The 15623-nt window shown below is 40.0% G+C and overlaps 1 protein-coding gene and 1 long non-coding RNA gene across 3 annotated transcripts in view; one reads left to right on the top strand and one right to left on the bottom strand.

The window, feature by feature from the left end:
* Positions 1 to 5286: 5286 nt before the first annotated feature.
* Positions 5287 to 8309, bottom strand: LOC122563311. 2 transcript variants are annotated; one of them, XR_006315558.1, is made up of 2 exons: positions 8221 to 8309; positions 5287 to 6134 (listed from the first exon to the last, which is right to left on the bottom strand). It is a non-coding gene; the product is annotated as an uncharacterized LOC122563311 (long non-coding RNA). The 2 variants fall into 2 exon arrangements; XR_006315559.1 differs by lacking the exon at positions 8221 to 8309 and adding an exon at positions 6346 to 6437.
* LOC122563310 (AT-rich interactive domain-containing protein 2-like) overlaps positions 6626 to 15623 on the top strand; it is a 258669-nt gene continuing 249671 nt past the window's right edge. Inside the window, exons 1-2 of the mRNA XM_043717025.1 lie at positions 6626 to 6808; positions 7625 to 7718. Coding sequence (XP_043572960.1) covers positions 6723 to 6808; positions 7625 to 7718 — 180 coding nt within the window. The 5' untranslated portion in view covers positions 6626 to 6722. The remainder of the gene's footprint in view (positions 6809 to 7624; positions 7719 to 15623) is intronic.

Genomic DNA, 15623 nt, shown 5'->3' with positions numbered 1-15623 from the left:
CACATTAAAGATGTCTCAACACGTTTGAAGCATATTGTGAAAAGGCGAAAGTGAGAAGCCGGATGTTGTACACATTGATAAGAATGACATTATTACGGAGCATAACAGATTAGGTAGAAGGTTAAAAACAGAATATCAAAAGTAGTAATCTCTGGTTTACCTCTGGTGCCAAGTTCTAGTGAGGGAAGGATTGAAATGAGAGGGGAGATAAGTCAATGGCTTAAGAGGTGATGCAATCTACAGGGAATCGGTTTCTTGGATCACTGGGATCCCTTCCAAGACAGGAGGGGTTTCACCTGAACTGGAAAGGGGCAAATATCCTTGTGGAGAGATTTGCTAGTTTTATTTGGGAGAATACAAACTTTTGGAGGAGGGATGGAGGTTCCTAAATCACAGTAAAATGAAAAAAAAAAAAGGTGAGGACGGTTCTGAATCAGAAAAGAGCAAGCTAATTAAAGAAGACAGCTAAGAGCAAGTCAGAGAATGAAATAACTGAAGAATTAAAATGCATTTATTTCAATACAAGAGGTATTTTTGGTAAGGCTGGACTTAGAGCATGTATGGAAACATGGGCACTGGGATGTCATAGCCATTACAGAAACAACATTTAAAAGACATTTGAATAAATTAATGAATAGAAAGGTTTGGAGGGATATGGACCATGCGCACGCAGGTGGAACTAGTTTAGTTTTGCAACATGGTTGGCGTGGACTGGTTGGACCAAAGGTTCTGTTTCCATGCTGTATGCCTCTGGGTGGTCAAGTCACTAATTAAGCATGGTCATCTTTGGATTCTTGGCAGGCACAGTTGCTTAGAAAATACAAATAGGTTTTACCCTTAACTCATCGAGATGATTCTTTTTAGAAGGGAAACATCAGGTGGATACACCTTCCATTATAGAGTTCTTGTTTCCAAACTAATTCCAGAAAGCAGCAGGCAGGGTCAAACCTAAAAACTTCCTGTTACATACACTTCTACCCATCAGTCCAATTCATTTTGACTACTCAACAGCTATATTAGCAGAGGCATCAATATGCAATGTCAACAAATTTCCTTTGACATTGCACCCAATTGTAAGAAGTCTAATCTATAGTAATGCAGATATGAATCTCCAGTTGCAATTAAGTGTTTGGAGCTAATTTTAATTGGGAATTTTAATGTAATTGGAAGAATCTTTAAAAAAGCAATCTCTTCTGCTTCCCTCCCTTTTCCTAGCATACAGTGCAGGCCTAACATCCTCTAAGGCTTCCCTTTTCCCTCATACTGAATTAATATTTTCCCCAGCTTCTCCCCCAAATAATCTTATGGCTTTCTTCAATGAACTTAGTGTGCCTCAACTCTTGCTCTCTAGACTCTATTCCCACTAAACTGGTCAATTAACTTAGTTTCTGAGCTTCTAAGTTAGCTGATGTTAGAAATCGACAAGAGGATCAGGAATGCGGCCTCAACTCTTGCTTGCCTCACGACTCAAGTATGGACAAATCCCAAGCACACTGCTGTATGGCAGTGAAATGCGGACTACATATGCCAGACAGGAGAGAAGACTGAATAGCTTCCACTCGAGGAGTATCTGCCTTATCCGAGCAAAAAAATGTGTCCAACGCAGCAGTCCTGTCTCACACTGGCCTTCCCAGCATGTACACTCTGCTCAGTCAGTGGAGACTGCGCTGGCTGGGCCACATCCTCATCCTAAAGGATATCTGCTATGTAGAGTTTGCATCCGGGAAGAGACCCACTGGGTGCGCTACAAGGACGTCTGCATGAAGGTGCTTGATATCATTACCGAGTCCCTGGAATGGTTACAGCTGGCCGCATGAGGTGGAGAAGCACCCTGAGCCAACACCTCAAAACAGGGGAAAAGAAGCTGATGAGCGCTGCAGCAGACACCAAGGAAGGAATGCAGCAACTCGAGCAGATCAACGACCACATACAGATGCGATCTCTGCGACTGGGACTGTCACTCCAGCATTAGTCTCTTCAGTCACAAGGGACATTGCTTCAGGGAAGCAGAAAGAACAACGAGGATGCAACCCATGGTCAGCCATTAACCGAAGGGGGCCTCTCTCACAAGTTAGCTGAAATAATAAATGGTTTATTAGTTCCTGTTCCTCTTAATTTTATATCTATCAAAATCATCACACTCAAAACAACAAATCCTTTACCGGTCTAGCTCAGCAAACTACTGCCCCATCTGAAATGTTCCTTTTCTTTCCAAAGTCCTTAAATATGTTGAGGCCATCCAAATCTATTCCCAACTTTCAGAACTTCTCCAATGAGGTTTCCACCCCATCACAGTATTGAACAACTCTTAACATTTGAATTACATTTTAGTTGATAGTGGAAAAAAAACTGAAAAACTCCACATTGAAATGTTGGGTTCTTGATATAGTTGACCGTGGCATTCTACTCCAATCCCTGTTTGTCAGCCAGGACTGCAGATTACTGACTTCACTTCCATTTGTCCTATTATAGCCAGAAAATAACATGCAAGGTTTTTATTTCTCAAGCCCACACTGTTGTGACTAGTGTAACTAAATAGTCTTTATTTTAAATTGAATACACATTATTTTACAACAGATACTTGCTGACTTCATCAGGCCAAGAATGCAAGTGAATGTACATAAATTTCCTCCCAGAAAGGATTTTTGACTTAAAATTTTTAAAGTTTTTTTTAATTCAAAACATCTTTCACAGGTTTATATCAGCTCAGTCATAATCTATGCATGTTATATTACAGACTATTGATACATGGACATTCTCCTTTCAGATACAAAAAAAACACTGTTGGATTTGGCAGATATCACTTTCAGCATCGGTGAAGTTTGATGAATTTCCCATAGCAGATCCCTGTATTCATTATTTTGGATTCCAGTCTTTCATATCTATTTTCAAATGTAAATTGATCTTCGCATAACTTACGACCCACTGTCTTCTCATCTTAATGCTTCCGCAAAGGAACAGGTGTTAGAGTAAAAATGTGTTGCATTTTAAGGACTTAGCAATATGCATAAATTTAGGGTGTGCACTTGCTTTGTTCTGTATGGTAAACCAGTCAAATCCATTCTAAACAGAATCTATTGTATAAATTGTTAGATTCAACACTCCCTCGGAGTCCAGAGTAAATATCTCCCATTTTAAAAATAAAAACACAGGATCAATGAAGCTTGTTTGCCTTCTATTGTCACTGCAATTACATGGCACAATGCTAATCAAACTGTTGAGTAATTTTGCAACTGATCTCTATTAGTTAATCTACTGATGCAGACAAGACACAAGGAATACCCCAGGAGTGCAGAGCTTTGAGAACCATATGTCCAAAGTCACCTGTTTCTTCCAAGGAAATCACAAATCATGCAAATGCTAAATGTTATTTTCAACATGACCTTGCTACTGAACTCATACTAAGCGAGTACTCTCATGGAATAATAATTACATGCTTGAGAAACATTAGTTACTTAACTCATTGAATAGTATTTTCTTGCTCTGCATTATATAGGATCTCTCTCAAAGAGCCTTTAAAAATAAATTCTAAGACACAATTAGTATTGGTCTATTAGCTTGAAACCAGTAGAGTTTCCAAAAAGATGCAACAGGAAGAATAGAACTGAAGCAAATAAATTACTTCAATGGCAGTGAATGATAACTGAATTACACTTTCATCCACAACAACATTTTTGTGCATGCATTCATTAAATTAAAATGAAATAAAATCAGAATATGTTGGATCTTACTGAGCCAAGTATTTTCTTTAAAATTCACTCTCAGGAAGTGGCCCATCCAAAATTCACCAACAAGGCCAACCAGCATTTCCTGTCTGAATTTACCTAACGAGATGGGGGTGAATCATCTTCCTGAACTACAGTGGCTTGGATGTTGAATTTGTGTCCTTAACATTGTTGAGCAAGATTACTTTTCATTTTAACAGGCAGAATAATCACTAGCGAACCAGGGACATTTCAAGACTTTTTTTGGTTTTAAATTAAAGCATGTTTCAGTTAAAGCAAGATACAAGGCATTCCACTCATCTGCTTGACATCCCTTCCTTAATCATTTACCCAGTGCAAAAATTTTGATTTAAATCTTCACTGAATATCTGTATGCTCTTCATTGTTTCTGCACTTTTAAAAGTTATTTGCCTCCGTGTTCATAACCTAAACTTACAATACTGCAGTCAAATCCACATGATTGCATTACCAGGTCATAATTCTTATTATGCTTTTGTAGGTTCTTTACTTTCACATTACTCGTAATCGGTATCTTTTCATTAAGCTTTTCTGTAGAGTCATATTAATGATGCCAACATTTACAATCTGATCACTGATGAAAACTGGATGATGTAAATCAGCCAGAAGGAACCAATTTGCCTATAAATAGGAGACCGATGAATTGCCACAACATTTTATTTTGGGGAATTAATGTTTTCTACAACAACTCTGAAACATGTAAAATTGTTTTGTTTCTTATTCTGATACACAGATGCAAATAGTCAATTGTGCAATTACATCTTTTCAGTCTTCAAGAATTGAAACAAGAAAGTATAAAGTAGTACATCTTCTGCCTGTAAGAATTATGGGATCCAAATCAATTTTTGGATCCAAACAGTGGATCCAAATTAACTGTTTCAGTTTATATTGAAGTTGAATGGTAAGATTGGAAATGCACCTCTGGCATGGGTGAGGCAGATTTAATCTTCAACTTCAAGATGGAATTAGATAGATATGCAAAGAAAAATTATAGGGCTACAGAGAAAAGGGAAAGATGGTGATAGAACTAGTAAAATTGTCTTTGCAGCAAGAGGGCATGAAGGTAATAGGCCAAAAGACTTCTGTAGTACTGTAATAAAAAAGTTAAGGTTGCCATAATGCCAGAGGACTACAAGACTGCTCTCTCATTAGAGAGAAACGTGTTGGTGGATTAATCAGAACGTCACCACACCTCAAATGAGTAGGAGAGTCCATCACAGTTGGTGCAAGATTTGAATCCACACCGTTAGCTTCACAAATCAGCAGTGCAGCTAACTGAACTAACGAACATCCTTTTGTACTGTAAAATGTATGACTAGGTGGTCAATATCATCTTGACAATCACTTTTAGGTAAATTCGACACTGAAGTTTAGCACAAGCAAGCGGAAGATCTCCAACTCAAGTGATTTTGCTCCTTTAACTTGCGTCTAACAATACTGTTGTTCAATCTCTGTTACGCTGAGAACTCCAAATAAGCAGAACCGAAATACATAAGAATCCGAGGTAATAGTAAAATGAACGGAAAACAAAAAGAAGCGATTCCTCAGCTCAACCAACTTTTTATAATGTACACAAAATCAATAAAAAACAGAAAGACATTAAAAGGGGGCACAAATACACAAAAGTAACAGAATTGATCGTAATAGCTTACATCCATGTAAATTACAGTTTAAGTAATAAACCAACTGTAATCGACAACCTTCAAAATAGTCTCACTTTATTCTGTCGTAAGCGTTCAAATATCCAACATCAGTAGCAAGCTCTTCTATTCTACCTGTACTTTCAGGGAGATGGCAGGAACCTCATTTCCAACGGGACAATATGCGATGTTTTAGTTATGCTGTGGGATATCTACTATATCAAAAACCCACACACTCCTCAGTGAAATTATTAGTTTCTGAACACAGGCTCCAACAACATCTCAGCAAACCACCATTTTGAGGCTATAAACAAGCTGCAGGTGTTGCATGCCGGTATTTGTAGTTCCCCACGCTGCTCCCTTTCTATCTGTCCATAAGGACGCAAAACACACGAAAACTACAATATCGCTGAAGGCTCGCGCACCCACTCTGCGTTCCTTTAACTTCGCCTCCGCGACCTACAGACTACATCCCCCAACAGCCCACGCGCGTCTAAGCGCGTGCGCTCTCGTTTTTAACGGCGTCCCTGGCGGCCTGCGCATCAGGTGCAGTTGGCGTGGTGTACCCTGGGAGTCGTAGTCTTCTATCCCCCAGCGTCTCCTATCCCCTGAACGTCCTAGCCGCGGGGCCGTGGACTCCAATCCCCGGCCTGCCTTGCGACGGCCGGGCAGCCATGGCGGCGGGCTGTTTTGCGGAATTGCAGGACCCCCCCTCTGGCGGGTAATTGCTCGGCTGCTCGGTTTTCATTGTCTGTGAGGGAAGAGGGAGAGAGACAGAAAAAAAAAATTTGAAAAAAATTAAAATTCGAATCGTTTTCTTTCGGAAAAAAATCTATAAATTTGACAAAAAAAAAAGAACCGGAGCCGATGGAGAGAAACGAGCCGAACTCATGCCAAAACCCCCGGCCCTTTGAGAGAAAAAAAGCAGGCGAGAGACGGTGATGAGGAGATTAAAATCTCACCTCCCCCCTCACAGGCTGGCAGGATTGTTATAGGAGAGCGGCGGAAAAAAATAACACCCTCCCCGGGCTAGTGAGCGGCACCGAGCGAGTACCGGGGCTTTGATCTCGGCGAAGCCTCCTTCTCCTCCTCCTCCTCCTGCTGCTGCCTCTCCCCCCCCCCCAAAGCTCCGCTTTAATTCCCGTCGCGGCCGGCGATGGCTCGGGCTCCGGCGCCCGACTCTCCGGAGATGGGAAAGAAGAGACTGTAGAGAGAGAATATATATCTATCTATATTATATATCTATATCTATAAAATAAGGATTGATTTATCTCGGGAGCTCTCCCTGACCTTTTTTTTTATTTATTTGGGGAGTTTTTTTTCCCTGTGAAAGATTATTATGGCTAAAACTCCGAGTAAAAGCGGCGGTTTGAGGACTGGCAGGAGTTTCCTGGATGAGCTGCGGCACTTTCACAGGAGTAAAGGGTAAAAAAAATAATTTCGGCAGAAAATAAATGCAACTTTTAATCAGCGGAGGGGGGTGGGGGGTGGAATACAGACACGAATTAACCGTTTAACAGTTGTAGGAGGGAAAGGATAAGGTGTGTGGTGGTTTTATTCAGGGGCCTTCAAAGGCTTTCTCTTGTCACTCGGTTACCAGAACAGTGAGCAAAGGCGACAGGCGCCGAGAATTAATTTATTGTGAAGGATGAAATATGTTCACTTTGAAAAAGTTTTTGTATAAATAACGAAAGGAACTTGAGCAGCAGAGGGGCTTGAACATTAACTGGCTGCCTTTCTCGTCGTCTTTTACCACCATGTGCCAGCAGTAATTCTTGGCAAAAAAGTATTTTTGTCTAATTTTCATCTTCACATTTTTTTTTTACAAAACATAATTGGAATTGCATTATTCTTGCATTCTATTGCTCAGTTGCTGTAATTATCTGTCAGGTTGAGTAGGGAGGGGGCTTATCCATCGCAATGTGTGGGAAGAAAGTAGAACTTTAAAAATACTCTTCCACTTTATCTCGATTTTTAAAATCATTTCAGTTGTTTCACCTTGAATTCGGAGCGACTTAAAATTATCATTTTGGGGGTGAGTAAATTTAACACCAGCATTAATTAGCTTGGAGAATATATCATTCAATATTTGCAACAATAAATAAAACATTTTATAACACATTTTCCCAAACTTTCAGTGGGGCATTCCTTTGTGTTTAAAGGTGCAAGTGCCCTTTTTAACAATTACTTAAAATTACCTTTTAAAAATGTGGAGCTGAGACTTATTTTTAATGTTTTTAGGACATCCTTTAGAAAGATCCCAATAATCGGAGGGAGAGAGTTGGATTTGAGTGCTTTATACAGCAGAGTCACCTCACTCGGGGGATTCGCCAAGGTAACAATTATACAATAATAAAAATGTTAGATAATGATGCAGTTTCTAAATAAAGGGCTATAGTTGATGTCCCATTAATTGAGATTTAACCCTTTTTGAACACGTTTCATGTGTACGCTTTATTTACTGTTGGCACTATTTTTATTTGCTTTAAGGCAGATAAAATATTAGTTGGTATGAGTTGCTTAAATTTGTTTTTAGAAACCATTTCCACTGTTGACAAACTCAATTTGGGAACCTGTGGGTCTCAAACGGCTGCAGATGGGGACTTGCATATATGGCTGGAGAAGGGGACTCGCATTTAGCTAATATTTTCAGTTTAACAAACTTGTAGATCCTTAATAATTAGTCTTTCTATATAGTTATCTAAATATATGGAAAATAAAACTTAGTTATGAATAGTTATTTTAAAGTCTGGTTTCCAATTAGGTTTCAATGAATTTGACGTAATCCATACAAAATATGTTAAACAAAAATTAAAAATAAGATTGCTAAACATTACCTTAAGGAAACCCAGCGGTTGGGGGTTTTTTGAAGGTATTTCATATGATTGTTTAAGAGATTATCCTTTTTGCGAAACGGAACGGCTCGTGTGAGCCCTTTAAGGCCTGTGTCTCCCAGTGTAGAGTGAGGGAGCGAGTGAATGAAACTGAAAATTAGCGACTCTGTAACATCAATAATGTGAGCGAGACGTACAGCAGTGCAGTGACGATCGTTAAGAGTCTACAATCCAACCGTCTGCTGTAGTTGAACTGTTCTTAAAGGGTATAGATTGCGGGTATTTGTTTAATAAAAAAAAGGTTGTTAGGCTTCAAGCCCAGCTAGGCCTTGTGGAGGCCTCAATCAACATAAATTGAAATCAGAATCTGCAAAAAGCATTTGAGACTGTTAAACGGAATTTTCTCTGAACTTTAGAGTTTGATTAGTAAATTTTATAGCTTGTATGTTAAATGTTTGGACTACTGAAAATTGGATAACAATGTTTTTCATATTTTGTTGAAATGAACAGATTATCTGTATTTTCCCCTACATACTATGGCATAGGGGCATCGAAAATGTAGTCTGTTTGAAACTCAAGTTATCATAAAATTGAGTTACTTCACTCCTTCCCCCCCACCCCCCAAACAAAATCTTACATCAAACTTGGGGATGGAGGGGGGGTGGGTGGTGGGAGAAAGGAATGTATTCTGAAAAGGGGAAATTTAATGATTTAATTGGCTGAGGTGATAATTTAGCATTCACTTGAACAAACTAAAATTACTTTTCTTAGCTTGCAGTTTCTTTTACATCAGTTGTAATGATAGCTGCAATTGTAGCTTCCATGTATGAGATTATTTTATTGTCTTGAATTTGCTATAATATTGTACAGTAAGTTAATGAAGGATTTAAGGTCTTTAAGAGATAAGATGTATTGAGGGATTTTAGTGCAAAGGAAAGAACTTTAAATTTGAGGATGTGGGTCAACAGGCATGAACATGTTGAATAAGTGGGGTTTAATGCACGTCGTGTTTTGTCCTGCAAAATTTTTGTTGAGCCCAAATTTATGTCAGGTAGAGGGCACGGGAGCATTGAAATAGTTGAGTCTAGAGATAATCAATAATAGTAACTTGCATTTATGTAATGCCTTTAACATAGTCCCTTAATGAATTTGGGCAGTCACATGAGGGATATTGGGTAAAGAATATAGTAACTTTTAATGCAAATCTTAAGGGTAAGAAGTTTGGGGTCTTAACTAAAAGCATGAACAGCACATTAAAGTAAGGGTACGGTTTTTTTCAGTAGAAGATGGGCTGAGTAGAGAAGGTAGACAAGGCATAGGATGCTAAGATTGCAAATACTTTAGCCTGCGATTGTTGATGGGGTTGAAATCTCGTGAAAGAATTGAGTTTGTGGTGGTCTGAAGTCAATGGCTTTTGTCTTTATGATATTTAATTGGAGGAAATTGCTGCTTATCCACAATTGGATGTTGGGCAAATCAGTTGACAGCACAGGCTGGATGTTGGCTGAATCAAGAGAATTAATGGTGAGGAAGAACTGAGTGTCATCAGCCTGTCCTCATGTCTTGGGGTCATTTTAATGTGGAGAATGTTGTAGGTCTAGGACATATCCTTGGGAAACTTCAGAGGCAATGGTGCCAACACATTATTAATGCATCTACATAGATGGAGCAGAAGCAACATATTCAAACTGGACAAAAAGTACCTTTCAAAGGAAATGCTTGATTTTATATATGGTTTTTTTGGTAGGCAAAGCTATTAATAACTGGAATATGATTTGAAATGCTAAATTTGTATGTCAATCTGGAGCTATATATTAGACTGAATTAGGTTGGCCAGTCAGTCGCCATAAAGTATACAACTTGTGCATTTTCTGGAAGCTTTTCCTGTACTCCATTTTGTTCCATTGTTTTGACAGCCTGTTTTGGTCATTTTAGATTTATTTTGTCATTTTTGGCCTGTTCCATAGTGCATATCTAAATGGGAAATGAGAGTTCAATTCAATTTTATGGTGGTGGTACAGAATTGACTAACTGTTGTATTTTTATTGGTATGAAGGTAAGAATACATGATCACGATTGGGTAGAAGCAATGTGTTAACTGTATTAATGTGGGGCCCTGTTGGGTTGGCTATCATCAACCTGTTTTTCAATTCAAGGAAAGAAAATGCCCTTTTTTGGGCAACTTTCCAATTGCCTTTGTTCACATTCCCAGTTTAAATTTCTAAATGCATGTAGGAACATCCAAGCTCTCAATTAAAATTTCTGTACATTTGAGAGCATTTTGAAAAATTATTCCCTTTTCTGTTGCCAGACGATGCTTACTGGCTCTCTGTCATGGTGGCTTAGATATTGGCAGCCCTCAGTCAGTTTACCTTACTAGCTACTTTTTAAGGGCAATCTGCATTGAGAGTGCATGAAAAATGGGTCTAGGTCTAACTTTGTCCTCTTTTGCTGTCTGCACAGGCATATTTCCCAGTAATGCAGCTATGCTGTAATCAGATGTGGAACATCTGATTTTTGTTCCTCATCCCATCAGTTGTGATCCACTGTGTTCTCATCAGCTAAGCTCGCACAAGACAAAAATTATGGTGCTGGAAAAGCACAGCAAGTGAGGCAACATCCAAGGAGCAGGAGATCCCTGATGAAGGGCTAATGCCCGAAATGTCAACTCTCCTGCTCCTTGGATGTTGCCTCAACTGTGTTTTCCAGTGCCACGCTTTTCGACTCTGACTGCCCAGAATCTGCAGTCCTCACTCTCTCCTAAGGTAGCCCAAGGCTGAGTGTGGCCTCTAATGTTCATTATTCTCCTAGATAAACTTACCAGTCAGGTTACTGGGCAAGACAACTTGACAACAACTTTTACTAATTGTTTTGAGATGGTGACATTCCATGTGGATCATTCGTGCTGTGTTTCGTATTGAAACTTCCCAAAAATGTTTGACTTTGTTCCACATTGGCTTGTAGATTATTTGAGTGCAGCAGATTCAAGAGATTACTTATCCTTTGTGATTTTAATTCCATCTCAATACTTCAGCCTTTTAATTTTCCAGGTTCAGTCTTCCTATTGCTCCTTAATCTCTCTATGACCACTCCTTTGGCCTTAGTATCTTGTGATTGCAAATCTGATTGTGCCATCACTGGTAAGGACATCTGAGCTTTGGGTATCAATCTCTATCTGCTTCCTCTTTCCAAGGCTCGTCACCCCAGTCCCACTAATTTTTTTTTTTTGCTTTCCACCCCCCTCCTGACTATAGCTAATCTGCCTGCAAGTCAGTTACATGTGCACTTCAGTTTTATTTCTGCAGTTGCTGACTTGATCGTTCACATCTTCACCTCCATGCTTGATGTCATAGTCTCCATGAAAAGCATTGCTATCTCTCTCTAATCCATTAAGTCAAAGCATTGTCTGTACAGTTGACAATTCATTCTCAGATCTGGCTGGACCACGGAAACTGTTGTTTGATCTTCTGTCAAAACAACTCATCTAATCCTAGATCATTCAGGAATACAAAAGTTTCCCTGACATCTCCACTGTACAGCATCCTAAATCCCTATCCCTGCTTCCTATGTTCACAATCTCTAAGAAGTGGGAAGAATTTGTGAGCTACTTTGTTGCTAAATGAAGGCCAACTCTTTCCGTTTCCTCCACTTTAAGTCAGCAGACAAAAGGTTTTCTAAGGCTTTCACTGCCATATTTTTAAATTATCTTTCTGTAGTTTCTCTCTTTGTCACCTCAAAGTTCATCTTACTCATAAGTGTGATCACTTGTTCCCTTCATTCTATACCCATTAATTTGATAACTGCTCAACTTCCACCCCTCATCCCAATCTTCGCCGATTATTATTTGTTCTCTTTTCACTTGCTATCCTTCTCTCCTTTTAATTTGCTATCATCTCTCTCAAAAAACAGTCAACCTTTTTATTACTATTAAACCTTTCCCATCAATTCTCCTCTTAAGTTTAAGACAAGCATTAGAAAGCTGTGTCCCTGGTAAATGACAGCTTTGCTAATGGAAGAATTCTTTTTCTACCCACCCCTCATGACCTTAATGCAATCCACTCAGGCCATCACTGCTCAAATCAAAACAGCCCCAGCTTCTCCAGTTTTTCCTAATAGCTCAGACCCTGCAGCCTAGATTGAATCCTGGTAAATCTCCTCTGCAACCTTTTTAGTGCAATCACATTCTTTCTATAATATGGTAACTAGAACACTGCAGTATTCCAGTTCTTTACTCAGTCAAGTTCTCTCCAGTCAAATTGTCTTTTCTACCTACAGGGATCTGTGTGTATGTGCACCAATATCCCTGTGATTTCTAGATTGAATTCTAAACATATGAGGATTTAACATAGGAGGTACAGTTAGTTAGTTTGCAGATGACACCAAAATTGGAGGTGCAGTGGACAGCGAAGAGGGTTATGTCCGATTACAACAGGATCTGGACCAGATGGGCCAATGGGCTAAGAAGTGGCAGATGTAGTTTAATTCAGATAAATGCGAGCTGCTGCATTTTGGGAAAGCAAATCTTTACAGGACTTATACACTTAATGGTAAGGTCCTAGGGAATGTTGCTGAACAAAGAGACCTTGGAGTGCAGGTACATAGCTCCTTGAAAGTGGAGTTGCAGGTAGATAGGATAGTGAAGAAGGTGTTTGGTATGCTTTCCTTTATTGGTCAGAGTATTGAGTACAGGATTTGGGAGGTCATGTCGCGGCTGTACAGGACATTGGTTAGGCCACTGTTGGACTATTGCATGCAATTCTGGTCTCCTTCCTATCGAAAAGATGTTGTGAAACTTGAAAGGGTTCAGAAAAGGGGAAAGATATAAAAGAGACCTAAGGGGCAGCTTTTTCACGCAGAGGGTGGTACATGTATGGAATGAGCTGCCAGAGGATGTGATGGAGGCTGGTACAACTGCAACATTTAAGAGGCATTTGGATGGGTATATGAATAAGAAAGGTTTGGAGGGATATGGGCCGGGTGCTGGCAGGTGGGACTAGATTGGGTTGGGATATCTGGTCGGCATGTACGGGTTGGACCGCAGGGTCTTTTTCCATGCTGTACATATATGACTCTGGGACTATGCTCGATCGAGTTTAGAAGAATGGGGGGGGGTGACCTGATTGAAACTTACAAATTACTGAACGGAGTGGACTTTGGGAAAATGTTTCCCTTGGCAGGAGAGAAGAGAGCCCAAGGGCACAGCCTTAGAGTAAAGAGAAGTCCCTTTAGAATGGAGAAACTTCTGAAGGTAGAGAATGGTGAATCTGTGGGAATCATTTCCCGTAGAAGGCTGTGGAAGCCAAGTCGTTGAGTATATTTAAAATGGAGATAGATAAGTTCTTGATTGCTAAGGGATTTAAAGGCTATGGGGAAAAGTGGGAAAACGCATTTGAAATACCTATCAGTCATGATTAAATGGAGGAGCAGACTCGATGAGCTGAATGGCCAAATTTCTGCTCCTATGTCTTATGGTTTATAACTCCATTTGCTCTCGCTCTGCATATCTGACCAGTCTGTTGGTATCCACTTGCAGATTACAATTCCCCTTCTCACCAATTACCATCCTACCAATTTGTCTTCCACAAACCTCTTGATCATATCCCCCACTTTAATTCTAAATTATTGACATTCACGACAAATAGGAAGGGCCTTAGGACTGACCACTACTGAACATGCATCAACAACAATGTTTTTTGAGGGAAGGCTTCAGGAGTCTTTGAAACACTTCATTTGTCTTTATTCATTGAGTGCCTTTGTTAGGCTGGACAAAGGTGACTGACTTCAACAATTGGAACTCAGGCACTCAAAGCAGATGACCGACCCAGCAGAGAGAGTTTTGGATGATCATGGCCTTGAAGTTGGTGCTGTTGGCTGCTTCAAGTACATTGATGCTAATCCTCATGTCTGACCAGCTGTTGCAGAGAATCCATCTCAAACAGAATTGGTGGTACTTCTCAAGGGCCCTGAGATGGGGTCTGTAGGTAGTGCAAATTTCAGAGTAATTCAGAAGGGTGATTGCTTTATACATCAGGATCTTGGGATCAGCATGGATGTCATGATTATCAAAGACTCATCTTTAGGCATCTGAAAGTGGTACTTGCAGATTGATGTTTAATCTTTGCGTCAGTGTCAGCTTTAGTTGAGAGAAAGCTTTCCAGTTAAGGAAAATGGGGGAATTTCTCCATTAATGTTAATGGAGGGATGGATCAGAACCTGACCTGGGACAGATTGGTAAAGGATTTGAGTCGTGTTGAGGCTGGAAGTAGTTCTTCAAGATGCTTAAGTGAAGACATTAACTGGTTCCTTTCCAACAGTTGTATTTTTGTTAGGAATGTTGGTGAGTATGTGTACAGGGTGGAGCAGCCTTTTGCCTCATCTCTGGCATCAAGGGTTTGAGCATTGGCACTCATGACTGTTGCTTGCTGGTTCTTGGCAAACAATAGAAGAAGCATCATGAGATAATCATTGATGCTAATAGGGAGCTTTAAGAGTTGGTTTTCAAGTCCATTCTTGATGACAAATCCAATTCCATGCACCCTGTGTTGATCTTTGGGTTTTCCTCTCCAGAAAAGTTCATAAAAGATTTACAAGGATGTTGTCAGAGTTGGGGGTTTGAGCTCTAGGGAAAGGCTGAATAGGTTTGGGCTGTTTTCCCTATAGAGCATCAGAGACTGAGGGGTGTCCTGAGAGGTTTATAAAATCATGAGGGGCATGGATTGGGTGAATAGAAAGGTCTTTTCCCTGGAGTGGGGGAGTCCATAACTAGAGGGCATAGGTTTAAGGTGAGAGGGAAAAGATTTAAAAGGGACCTATGGGGTACCTTTTTCATGCAGAGGATGATGTGTGTATGGAATGAGTTGCCAGAAGAAGTGGTGGAGACTGGTACAATTACAACATTTAAAAGACACCTGGATGGGTACATATTAGGAAGGGTTTAGAGGGATATTGGCCAAGTGCTAACAAATGACTAGATTAATTTAGGATATCTGGTTGGCGTGGGCGAGTTGGACAGAGTCAGTTTCTGTGCTGTGCATCTCCGTGACTGTAAAGTGTCACCACTACCTCCTCCTTTCAACTTGCCTTTGCCTTCTGTTCAAGTCTTCTGGAGAGTAGCGATATCCATGTTGAAGTGCTTGAGTTCACTGGCAACAAAGGCAGTTCTTCATTCTGGATGATTGTTTTGCTTGTTATCCACGTGGGTTTGTACATTCCAAGTTCTGAGTTTGCATTTGACTTCGGTTTATCAGACCACAGGTAAATGACCTGGCTGGACACTGTTTTCCAGCCTGGTTGATTTGATTTGTTACTGTCACATGTATTGAGATACAGTGGAAAATATTGTTTTACATGCTAACCAGACACACCCTACTCAACATAAATAAGTACATAGGTATGCCAGGGTATTA

The sequence above is a fragment of the Chiloscyllium plagiosum genome, chromosome 26, assembly GCF_004010195.1.
Source record: "Chiloscyllium plagiosum isolate BGI_BamShark_2017 chromosome 26, ASM401019v2, whole genome shotgun sequence".
Lineage (NCBI taxonomy): Eukaryota > Metazoa > Chordata > Chondrichthyes > Orectolobiformes > Hemiscylliidae > Chiloscyllium > Chiloscyllium plagiosum.
This window is presented reverse-complemented; position numbering and strand designations above follow the sequence as displayed.